At 45.0% G+C, this 12,463-nt stretch overlaps 1 protein-coding gene across 4 annotated transcripts in view; it reads right to left on the bottom strand.

Annotated features, from left to right (window-relative positions):
- Nucleotides 1-12,463, bottom strand: part of GNPTAB (N-acetylglucosamine-1-phosphate transferase subunits alpha and beta) — an 85,604-nt gene that overhangs the window by 19,237 nt on the left and 53,904 nt on the right. For all 4 annotated transcript variants that reach the window (XM_020881148.2, XM_020881150.2, XM_020881149.2 and 1 more), the window contains 9 exons: nt 9,167-9,328; nt 8,397-8,576; nt 8,011-8,181; nt 6,582-6,705; nt 5,383-5,586; nt 3,622-4,715; nt 1,379-1,578; nt 953-1,172; nt 190-303 (listed from right to left, as the gene is read on the bottom strand). In XM_020881148.2, the coding sequence (XP_020736807.2) occupies nt 190-303; nt 953-1,172; nt 1,379-1,578; nt 3,622-4,715; nt 5,383-5,586; nt 6,582-6,705; nt 8,011-8,181; nt 8,397-8,576; nt 9,167-9,328 (2,469 nt within the window). The remainder of the gene's footprint in view (nt 1-189; nt 304-952; nt 1,173-1,378; nt 1,579-3,621; nt 4,716-5,382; nt 5,587-6,581; nt 6,706-8,010; nt 8,182-8,396; nt 8,577-9,166; nt 9,329-12,463) is intronic.

Raw genomic sequence — 12,463 nt, 5'->3', positions numbered from 1 at the left:
CCATTAGGGAGGAAAAAAAGATATTCCAAAGGAAAATACAAATTATTCTAGATTATCAGTGCTACTGATTTCTACCAGAGACCTATAAACATAGAGCCAGCTTCTAGTTTTTCAAGTGTTGTACAGAAATGGCAGTAACTCCCAATAAGGATGGACTCTATTTTACATAAATGAACCCACATCACTCACCAGATTCGGATCATAGTACGCTTCCTGAGTTGGTGGGATGTTGTTCAGCTGAGTGATATTAGCAGGAAGCATTTTCGAACAATTTATTAACATGTGTTCCAGACCTGTTAAATCCTAACAAAGCAAAAATAAAAGGATAAACCTTCCAGATACAAGTAATGATTGTGGTTTCAAAAATATGTTGAAGTCACTAAAGTGCTACCTTTAAAGAGAGTCTGACTGTATGATTCTTAAAGAGCGGAATGAGACAGTGCAAACAACTCATCTTTGCCTCAGAGTGGAACGTGCAGGACCGGGAGGCCCCACTGATACCAGGTGAGCCAGGGGTCAGCAGATGGGTGTCCTACAGCTGGAATCCTCTTGGTGCTCTTTATCCCCGAGTGTCCCATTCCTGGGACTAGAGCATGCTAAGGCAGAGAGGACTCTGCAACACCACGGGTCTGGCTGAGGGCTCCACTCAGCCACATCTGAAGCCCTTGAATGAACCTGTCACAAGAATCTTATATGCAGTTATGATCTGCTTCTCCTCCACACAGTACCATAGCAATCCCTAATGAAAGTCTTAAAAAAAAGTCATCCTATAAAACACAAACTGCAAAGTTGATTTTAATCCTGGCATTAAAAATGGACTAGTTGTGAATACCCTCATTTACTTGTACTTGCATTACACTGAAGTATGCAGGGGAAAGAGAAAGTATCAAATTTAAAAGTTTCATTTAAAATGTCACAAAATTTAGGGGGGGCGGGGATAAAATTACAGTACCTGCAAACTTAAAGGCAAGTCATGAATTCTGGTGGCCAGCGTGCGGATTTCTCTGTCAGACAGGACGCCAGATTGGTCTGTGTCAACTTCATCAAAAACTTGAGATATGTTCAGCGGCTGAACTGCACTCATGAGATAATAAAAATAAGAGAAGGCAAACTGCATGTCCTCGGAGTGGCGCACTTTGTGAAATGACGTCTTGTCAAATTCTTCAGGGAACCTGTCCAAATGTAACACATGGTGAGATCTGGGTACTTACGATATATGTGGTACCCGACACTTGTGGCATCAGGATCTTACTTCCCTCCTGTTGAGATAATACTAGTCATCAAGTGTCAGAGCCACAGATGCAGGATAGCGAGGATGTGAACTTCAAGCCCCCCTGGCTGAGCACAAGCAGAACATTCAGACGTCAGTGAGACTTACATGTCTTGCAGTTCCTGCATCACGATTCGGTCGATCATGTGAGGCATGTGTGCAGGGACTTTCCGAGATGTGAATCCAAACTTGCTGTTTAGAATTTTGTTCACGTATCGGAGGGAATCGGCAAATGTGTCTTTTAGCTGCCTCCCCGTGTGCCTGCTGTCAGTAAAGTAGGCCAGCTGGGTCTTCAGCGACTCTTCTTCCTGAAAGGAGCATCCCACCCAGCACAGTGTTACATTTACTGCACAAGTGCCCTGTGTTAACAAGAGACGGGGGTACTACTTCATGTAGCGTGGAAGTAACTAGTCACTGTCGAGTGGGGAAAATGAAGTGAGCACTAAACAGGTCTCCTTCTGCATCCTGAGACCAGCCTGACCTGGCTGAGTTCAGTCAAAGTGTCGCAGACAACAGCTGTTTACAGGGTTTTCTTCAGGGACTAGTCATTGACCATGAGATTTCACAGCCCATTTCAATGCAACGTTTAGAAAATCGATTTACAGTCCATTTGAGAGTGCTTTCAATATGAAGTTATTTCTACTGGTGAAATCAAAGCAACAAGGACTTGAGTTTTGGAGACACAGGCTAGAATACAAAACTGGTTTCACCATATAACAGTGTTAATATTATGAAATGTTAAGAGCCCTATCAAAACCACTAAGAGGTGTAACTGAATGGGCAAAGAACCTGAACACACTTTACAGAAGATGAAATATTTTTCCTTCTCAAACTGATGAGAATATAGATGGATATTAACTGCTGTTGGTTAGTCTGTGGAGAAACATGCAGGCCTGCACACTGCTTGTCAAAGGAGGAAGGGGTGCAACATAAAAGGACATATTTAAGTTTTATACACACTAGACCCTTTAACCCAGCAATTCTACCTATAGAAATAAAGCTTTCCCCAAGAGTAAGACATATGTACAAGAATATTTATTGCAACATTAGGTATCTGTAATTGCAAAACACTGGAAACAACTTACAGCTGTTAAAAAACAATGACAGTTTGCCCACATACTACCACATCAAAGGTGACTGCGGAGCAGTATATGTATAACTTCACTGTTCCAAAACAAACTATATAGTTTATACATCTAATAGAAAAATACTTGAAGAATACCCACCAAGCTACATATTCATAGTGACTGTCTCAAGTAAGGAGATTAAGGAAGGAAGGAGGAGGAGACCTTTTCCTTTTTTACTGCTTTTTTTTTTTCTGCATTGCTTCAATTTTTACAAGTTTATAGTGCTTCTGCAATTCAGAAAAAAGGGTGGTAGTGGTGGTGAGGAAATCAACGCAGGCAAGAACTCTGCAGCCCCTCACTCAACCACTAGTAAATGCTACCCTGTTGGGGACAAAAAACACCCTGGAGACAATGAAAGGAATGAAACTGCATCCCCTTCACCACTCTCCTCCAGTCTAACATCTACTCAGGCTATGCTCTATTCATGACCCAGCCTAGACCACAAGGTTTTTGCCTCAGTCTGTCGACTCCTCCCACTTTTCAAAGGTCCCACACTTCAACGGATCCTTATCACATGGCCACAGTTCTGGCCTCCCCGCTTGCTCTGTGCGTCTCTAAGAGCACCGACCCTACTGACCATCCTGTGCTCCCGGGCGTTAGCAGAGGGATGGCGCTCCTGAGATGCACACAGGACCCCCGGGCACCGTGAAGGCTGCGGGACAGGAGGGAGAGCTCTGAGGATCCGCTCACACTCACCTGCTGTCGTGACATCGGGAAAGCTAACGATTTGTCTGCATCTCAGGCTTTCCGTTATCGGACTGCACAAGGTATGCAAGAGTGGTTTTTGAAATAACATGCCAGTGAAGATAAGATACTATCGCTGCTCTGCTAGGAACTCGGGGTATGCCCCTGGCTGAGCTCTTACTCACTCACACAAAGGCTGCTTCTGAAACTGCAAAATGGGGACAACCATAGCAGAGAGCCTTACAAGGTATTTTTATTGTTAGAATTATTGGGAAGATTCTGGGAGGAGGAAATGGCAACCCACTCCAGTATTCTTGCCTGAGAAACCCCATGGACAGAGGAGTCTGGCGGGCTACTGTCCGTGGGCTCACAAAGAGCTGGACACGACTGAAGCAACTTAGCCACATGTAAGGAAAGCGCTGAGTTCGGTGGTGGGTACTGGGAAGTTCTGGATTAACGGTAGCTATTACTTTATCACCACCACTAACAAGCTTACTTTTTTCCTGAGCATGGGAAGGAATAAGGCTGCATGTAACTTACATCAAGCAGATCTTGGAAATACTTTTTCTTCTCCCATGGCAAAAAGCCCAGGTAACTGTCTGTGTATTGCTGCAGTTTTCTTCCAGGTATGGCTTCATTGCCACCAGGGTAACTGTTGGCATTTTCCTCAGTTTTTTTCTCTTGTTCTTTCCCTATGATGACCTTTTCCTGTGCGTCCTTGCTTTCCAGTGGGAAAGTCAGAGATGAGAGCTTTTCTCTTGACACATTTCTGCCTCCTACTTTTGGAGCCATGGTTATTGACCTGAATCTTGCTTCCAGGGGTGGAATCTGGCTCTGGGGGTGGCTGTTCACTGTCATTGTCACTGCTGGAAAAGGCGATGACCCCTGGAGTCTTTCAGATGTTCCTAAGTTGCTTGGTAAGATGCTTTTGTGAATCTGTTTTGCCAGTGGGGCCTCCAAACTGCCATTTCTTTGCTCTGTTGTTAGAGGGTGATTTACTGTTAACTTTCCACTTTGTGGGTTCATCAGAAAGGACCTCAGCAAGGCTGACTTGGACAGGTTGTAACCTTTCATGGTGATGTCTCCACGTTCTAGTTGCAAATCCAAGTTATTAAGGCTCATCTGGGTCTCTTTTGGAAGGAGTGAAATATTGACCTGCGGAATTTCCACCTCCACTTGGAATCTTCTTGTTGGGTTCACATCATGTCTCTTGACCTTAGGGAAGCGTTTTTCTTCGGGGATATCCTCAAACAAGATTTCCGCCTCTGGAAGAAGTGTTGCGGAACTCACCAAACTTTGGTGAGCCTTCTGGGTCGTAGAATTCCGTTTGGGTTCCTCCCTCGTGTCAACCTCTACTACTATCTGGATTTTGAACTCCTCGTCATTTTTACCTTGAAGTGTGAGATTAAAATGTATTGTGGTTGCGTTCATTCCACTGTGCATTAGGAGGTGGATGGTTTTCCACTTATTGGCGATAGAAGCATGTCGGATGATTGGGTTGTCACTATACGCACCTTCGATCCCCTTTTTGGCTATTTCTGCAAAGCTGAAATAAGGCAGGCATTCACCTTTTGGAATAACATAGTGAGTCTGGTTTGGGAGAAGAGTTACTTTATACAATTCATGAAAATGATCTAGAGGAAAAAACACAAACATGACTTTAAAAAAAAACTACACATTTTCCCCCTTTTCCTTTAATTCTTAGGATTTGAGTTTTCACTTTCTAAGAGTGACTTTAAGTGGACTTTAAAATAATCAGAAATTCTACCACAAAAGCTATTGGCCTAGGGCTCTTTTGTACTTTCTGAAGCTATCACTATCACTGACATGGAATGCTAGGGCTGGTTCACTACCGGGGTACAACATGATTCTGGACAGCAAGTTCCAATGGTCAACCTCTATCCTTTTGTCCATTCGAGAAAAATAACTTTCTACTAAAAGGACCTTCGTTAATAATCCAGCAGCAAGATCCAGTATTCTACCATGCTTATTTAATCAACCACTGGTCTCCTTTTATTGTTCCCCAATTAAACCTTCACTGTATATTTTCAACTAAGATAAATCTGCTTAGTTTAGGAAAAAAAGCAGACTAGAGCCAAAACAGGAACAGATGCAGCTTCAGTGTCTATGGCTTTCTAAAGATCTGTGTCCTTCTCTTGTAACTCACAACTCGTTTGGATTTCAGGCTGGGAAAGGGCTACCTAGAGAATAATTAAATAACAGAAGTGATCCAAACACCCTCTATTTATCAAGGACTGTTATCCCCTTATTCTCAATATGTTTTCATGGCAGGAAATATACCTTGCCCACAGTCGCCAGCATCGAACCCACAGGATAAGACATTGCAGGCTTGGTCACAGAACTTATCGGCCAACCAGGAATTTGCACATCCTTGATTACAGTAAGAGACGCCGGTCATTCCAGCACCAAAATGCCAGGGCTGTCCGACTCCGATACTTCCGGTGCCCCCAGCTCCTGCGATATAGCGGCTGGAACCACTGTTACCTGGAGGAGGAGAGAATCCTGTGGTGCTTACAATCTCGGAAAAAAAGACAGCTCCTAGTTCTCAGTCAAGACTGATGCATGAATTTCTACCAAGAAAGGTTCACCCTGTTCTTCAATAGAAGATTTTATGTAGCTTAAAAAGAGACCACCTAAAAAGGGGTATCAGCTGACAGTGGACTGGTGTGGGATGACCAGGCCTTGGGTATGCTCCCAGGGACACATGCAGATGTGTCTGGAGAAGCACATGATGTTGAACACTGGGACTCTGAGGACGGACAAGAGCATGTCCTGACGCAGGCGCCAGCCCCCTGCCCGAGCATCACCGCTCTGCGAGAGGCCGAGCTCTCGGACGGCACAGGCCCTCCTGCGCGGCTGCATTCTCTGCCTGCAGCAGTGTATACTTTTCAAAAGTGCCTCTGACAGATCTGACTGAAGCACAGAGCTTTGTCTCTTCCAATACCCTTCACTTTCCTATACCTGCTTCCTCACATGCACTAGGGGGATGGCAGTATCTGCACCTACTCTCTTTTCCTCTGGTGGCTGAGAAATTTAAGTGGATACTGGAGGATGCTTTCTAAGTTTAAAGGCTTTATAAACTGACAGGCAGTAAATAAAGGTAAAAACTTGTTTCCTCAACAAGTCCAAATATCAGTGTACAAGACAGGAAGGAGAGGTGCTAAGTAGATGAGATTGTTCATTTCTTCCTCGTCTCTTTAGTCGTCGCTGACCTGGAGCAATCTGCTGGCAGCCACTGGCCATGAACTCCTACAAAAACCAGTGAGAGTGAGGGACTCTTGCTCTTGAGCTCACATATTTAAGGGTAGGACCGATTCTCATATTTTTGAATAATAAAATGCATTTGCAAGTGCAGGGTCAACATGGGAAATTGCCCCCACAATGATAACATGAATAAACTAGGTCACGGGTCCAAGAATGATGACAAATGAAAAAAAATTCCAACAACATAGACAAGTTACACCTGAACACATCCTCACCAGAGCAGTCACCACCGTCCCAATCACAGGCCGAATTATTACAAGCCTTGTCACAATAGCCGTCTTTAATCCAGGATCCTGGGCAGCCCTCAGCGCAGTTGGGCACAGGCCATGTCAAATAAACCTAGGATAAAGCCAGAGAGAAAATAAAGTGGTTTCTGACTTCTGACACTTATTATTCTTAAGCTAGAATTCCTTTAAAGAAAAATAAAGCAAATGGAGCCTGGAGAAAGGGCCACCCTGTGGTGGTTTCTGGGTCCCGCCCTGCCGACGGGTCTCAGCCGGCACAGTCCCTCTTTTCTGACTGGAGGAAAGTAGACGAGGGCCCAGCTTACAGGTTTAGTCTCACAACACGGGCTTATAAATAATCTGCTGTTAGATAGAGCAGCAACATGCCAGACCCAAGTCCAAGTACAAAAGCGTGCAGGTGGGAAGTCTGCAAGAAGCCACTGCTCTTCTCTGATGCTGCTGTCAGCTCCTGATGGATCCATGTATCGTCTCATCTCAAGGCTGAAAAGGGGCGCGGACGACCTCTCAGTGTCCTTACCTCCACCCATGAGGTCGTGATGAATAATCCACACAGCATCTTGAGCTGTGAGCAACTCTGCTTTCCAAACAACTGACAAGCTACATGCGTGGTATGTGGTCAGTTGCTCAGTCATATCAGACTCTCTGCAACCCCATGGACTGTAGCCCGACAGGCTCCTCTGTCCATGGAATGTTCCAGGCAAGAATACTGGAGTGGGCTGCCATTTCCTGCCCCAGGGGATCTTCCCAAGCCAGGGATCAAACTCTCATCTCTTGTGTCTCCTGCACTGGCAGGAAGGTTTTTTACCATTGCGCCACCTGGGAAGCCCTGACTTGCTATATGGTTACTTCCTAACATTTTTGAAAACTTTTAACATCTCTACATCTTTGCACTGTCCAGCTATTTGGAAGGGCTTTCTTCATCTGGTTAACTCTTACTTGCTTTTCCAAGCTCATCTCACTCCCAAGATGGTGATGCCTACACAGCTGACACCTATAACATCTGTGCTCAGGACCGCTTTTTCCATCCTGCCCCTCAAAGCCAGAGTGAGACCGGCTGCCTTCAGTGACACTTCATCCATGTTGTCAAAGCACTACGTTGAGCTAAATTTGCCTTGCGTGTTTTGCTGACATGGTGAGCACAATAATTTCCCAGGGATTTTGCTTTTCCTGCTGTTGCAGTAGCAGAAGACATACAGGGTGGCTTTGGGTGTTGAGAACATAAGGAAGCAAAGTTCCTGCCGTAGGAACTTTTCGCACTCTCTGATTGTTACCTCTCCTGAGCTGAGCACTCAAAAATGCTCATTTGGACAAATCTGAATATGATATATACACTGATTTCCCTATGTCCCATCTACAACTTCTAAGTGATTCCTAGACCAGGCACCTCTTAGCTACTCACCTTCTGACCTTTGGAATGACTGTAGAAATCATCTGGCCAGACATCCTTCCCGAACATGACATCATCATTGAGGTAAATGAACTTCTGGGACAGCCCTTCGATGCGATGGATGTGACTTTCAATAGCAGGTGAACTGAAGGTGGGTAAGTGGCTCAGATTTCGAAAAACATCCTTTTAACAGACACAAAACAAACAAGGCAGAAGAAGGGGAGTGAGAAGGGAGTTTTGTTTTGTTTTTGGAAAGAAATTAGGGAGGTGAATGGAAGGATTAAAGGAAGGTGGATGTGGAGGAGAGGAAAGTCGGGGGATGAAATGAGGGACCAGACAAAGAAATGGAGAAGACAGAACAGGAAACTGCAGCCTTGTGACACATGGCAAGTCTCTACCTGGTGCGTGACTATCGTCACTCGGGGATTATCGAGGTTCAGCCAGGATGGAATCTGCCCATTGGTGACAATGAAAATGTTCCGAACCCATGGTGCATGCCTCTCGATAGATCGCAGTGAGTACCTCAGCTCTTCATTATCTTCAAAACGGCTGGCAGAGACATCTTCATCCTGCTTAGACTGAGAAGCATGGGGCACAGAAAGATATAAAATACCCCTAAGTCACACTGCCCCCTCCTGCCTGTCCCCTCTGTCCTCAGGGAGCTCCAGCAAACTTTAAAAGGCTGCATCCAGCTTTTAAACTTTAAAAGTAATGCAAAACACCCAGCATATTTAAAACAACACAAAAACAGCATTTCTTTCATACACCTTTTTAAAGAAAAGGTTCTTGGCTCTGAATGTGGGTCATTTCAATTAGTTATTAACCAGTGGCAGTGACAGGGAATCAAGGCACTCCTCTGTAAGCCCACTTCCTTCTTCTAATACGTCCGTGTGGGCTCACTCATGTCCAACGCTCCGCAGCCCCATGGACTGTAGCCCTCCCGGCTCCTCTGTCCCTGGAATTCTCCAGGCAAGAATACTAGAATGGGTTGTCATTTTCTCCTCCAGGGATCTTCCCAACTCAGGGACTGAACCCACATCTCCTGCATTGGTAGGCAGATTCTTTACCATGAGCCAGCTGCGAAGCTGTCTTCTAATACAATGACTTATAAATCTTTAATAATCAAAACCCTCAGTTTGGGTTCTAAAAGAATCTATGCATTACTTACCTGGCTGATGGCACTCAGATCCCATAATAAATATGCAGGACTTATGGTCAGTTCCTTTCCATTGATGGTCATATTCTTCTTCGTCTGTTTATTCAGTTCTTGGAAATCTTTGGGATTATTCAACTTTAGAAGTGCTACACTGGCCTCTGAATACAACTGCAACTATAAAATAATAGGAGAGTTACATGTGGGAAAACTGAACAACAGAGACACGTTTAAATTCCCAGTTGCTCCTTGATTTTAAATATAACATGTTATATATACTACATATTGTGTACTAACTATACTATGTGCTGTTTATTGTATCCATTAAATATATACTGCATATATTTTAAAGATTAAAAGCTTCATATACATATTTGAAACAGCAAGCCAGTATTTCAGAGAGAAAACCTGCACGGGCCAGACACATTTCCCAGATGAATGCAACAGACCAGCTATCTAGAAACAAGAGAGCGCTGGGGGCTGTGACAAACGGGACATCTCAGGCCCCATCCGAAAAAAGCAGCCACTAGTCAATAGGGACAAAGGCAGCCAGATCTCTGGAGAGGCCGGAATCCCCAGTATCACGTGGAATCTCCCAGTTTTCAGTGGTGGCTCGTATAGTTTTGACTGTCACGCATACAAACAAAACACATCTGGTCACCAATCAGTGGCCTCTGTTCTAGAACACCGCCCGGCTGCCTACGGTGGGCAAGTCCTGCCGGGCGACGTCGCTGGAGCCGTGGCGGGGGCGAGCACGTCTGTCAGCAGATGCCTCACGGTGCCCGGGCCCACACCCAGTCCTGGCGGGGCTGCCTGAAGCGCTGGCACAGGAAAACCGCCTTGAGGGGCAGTGTTTTCGAAGCAGCCATAAACCCAAGAGGGGACATCACACACAGCAACACATCTTACAAGCACACTTCCCACCTCGGCCAGAGTCCACACCACCCTCGACACGTTTTTGTTGCTGTTGTTTTAATTCTGTGTCATACAACTTCCTGTGAAGAGAGGCTTTCAGAACTCAAAGAGCAGGGAGATGGTTGAAGACCACTCATCTAGGACAGCAACGCCCTACTGCGAACGGGCTTTCCTTGTAGGGTCAATTTCTTTCTCAATTTTTAGCCTTCTCAGTTTACAAAACAGAGCAAGGGACTTCTCTGGCGGGCCAGTCAGTGGCTAAGACTCTCTGCTCCCAATGCATAGGGCCCAGGTTGGATCCCTGGTCAGGGAACTAGATCTCAGGTGCCACAACTAAGGTGCAGCCAAATTAAAAAAAAATAAATTAAAAAAACAGAGAAAACTCAAATTACTTTGGGGTCACTAAGCTTTCGCATATGCTACATGACTATGTTTAGGTCACCCTGCAAAGTTTCCCGAGTTTATGTAGGCCAAAAGTAGAGGTCAGAGTTAGAATTTCATTTATCTCTCTTCCCCTTTGTATTATGTAGGCACTCACTCTCACTGCAAATTGTGTGTGTGTGTGCGCACTGTCCTCTTTACTGATCAATTTCTCCGGCCTAACAGTATCTGGTGCACACAAAGCGCCCAGCACAGACCTGCTCAGACCACTGTCACTGTCCTGCCTCACTCCAGGAGAGGGAGGGGAGGCGGGCCACGCAGGGCAAGCGTCCTCTGTCTGTTCTAAGTACCTAACGGTCTCCCTGTCCTCCCCCAGCCTCCCCTCCCAGAACCTCACAGGGCTCCCTGGAGTTCAAAAATCCCTATTCCAGGATAAATAAATGTCGTACTTTAATATCCTAATTTAATTTTAAATTTATTGGGAAAGTCACTCAGTCCTGTCCAACTCTTTGTGACCCCATGGACTATACAGTCCACGGAATTCTCCCAGGCCAGAATACTGGAGTGGGTAGCCTTTCCCTTCTCCAGGGGATCTTCCCAACCCAGGGATCAAACCCAGGTCTCCCACACTGCAGGCGGATTCTTTACCGGCTGAGCCACCAGGAAACCCTAATTATGAAAGTGAAAGTACCCTTTATTAATCTCTTCTACTCAAGCTGCTTTTATTCTAGAAAACTACTTTGAAATTTCCCAGGGATTTGTCTAAGAGATGGAAAATTGGAAAAGAGATGAAAACGAAAGAGCTTAAAGGAACGTTTGTATGTATGAAGAAAAATTTGTCAGCAGTCTTGAGTGGTGCAAAGGATCCTGTGTTGGCCGCTAGGTGGCACCCTAACCCCAGACGCCTTAATTACTCTTCACGGGAAGAGACAGGAGGCGGTAAGGAAACCGCAGTATAGTGAGTGCCTGAGGCTGGAGTTCTCAGCCCGGGAATCTGTGGGTCAACTGGTTCCTTATATAACTTCTTACTTGAAATCACAAGCCAGTCTTAATTCTTTAAATTACAAGTTTCTCCAAGACAGAACAACTTCTACATCCACCCCCTGCAGACCCATAGCCAGACATGTAACATGACCGAGAAATGAAGTTTCGCTCTTTTTTAAGCCACTGGGACTTTAGGATGTTTGTTACAATAACATTATCTAGAATGATGTGACTGATCCACCTTTAGATGGTAGTGTGAGGTCAGGGGAAAAAAATGTGCCAGCTAATGCAACTAGCTAATGCAATTAGCTCTTTTTAGTAATTTCAGAACTCAAGCAATTAGGTCTTAGTATGTCCTGGTGGTTTTCTAAAACTTGTATCAGTTTCAGAGGTGCCTGTCTAAACTACCAAAATGCTCACATGAGGAACAAAACCAAAATGAAGGGTGCTTGAAAATGGTTTTGTTTGCAAAACAAAATTGTGTATGCTTTAAAAGGCACACAAGATGGCTTCAGGGAAATCACTGGAAATGGGGGCATTTAGTACAAATATTACTACCGTTTACTACAACCTTGAATGTGTGTCGTGCCTTGAACAGAGATTTGAGGGGTCAGAGTCCAAGTCAGACAGTATGCGGTTCCCACCTTGCCCACCCTGTCCTTCCTGCAGAAACAAATTATCAATAACTGAATCAGCCTTCGAGGATCCCATGGAGCCTCCTAACGCTTTGGAAACTTGTCTCTGATCCATGCAGATCTTTCTTTCTTGTCTCTAAGATGCCAGCTCATCCTTGACAGCTGACCTCATACTGTCCTGTTTTGCTCCCTGACCACTACATACACACACACGTTGCCTCCAAAACAGCCCGAGGACAAGTGCATGTCCTCCACTTCTGCACACCCACTCAGCAACCAGCATCACTTAATTCAACCACAGGTGAGAATTTACTTGACCGCTCGGGGAAGCCCTTCTGCTCTAACATACGCTGAAGCGAACAAAAACAAAACCCAAAAAAACAAATGAAAAAGTCAC

The sequence above is a fragment of the Odocoileus virginianus genome, chromosome 23 (genome assembly GCF_023699985.2).
Source record: "Odocoileus virginianus isolate 20LAN1187 ecotype Illinois chromosome 23, Ovbor_1.2, whole genome shotgun sequence".
Classification (NCBI taxonomy): domain Eukaryota; kingdom Metazoa; phylum Chordata; class Mammalia; order Artiodactyla; family Cervidae; genus Odocoileus; species Odocoileus virginianus.
This window is presented reverse-complemented; position numbering and strand designations above follow the sequence as displayed.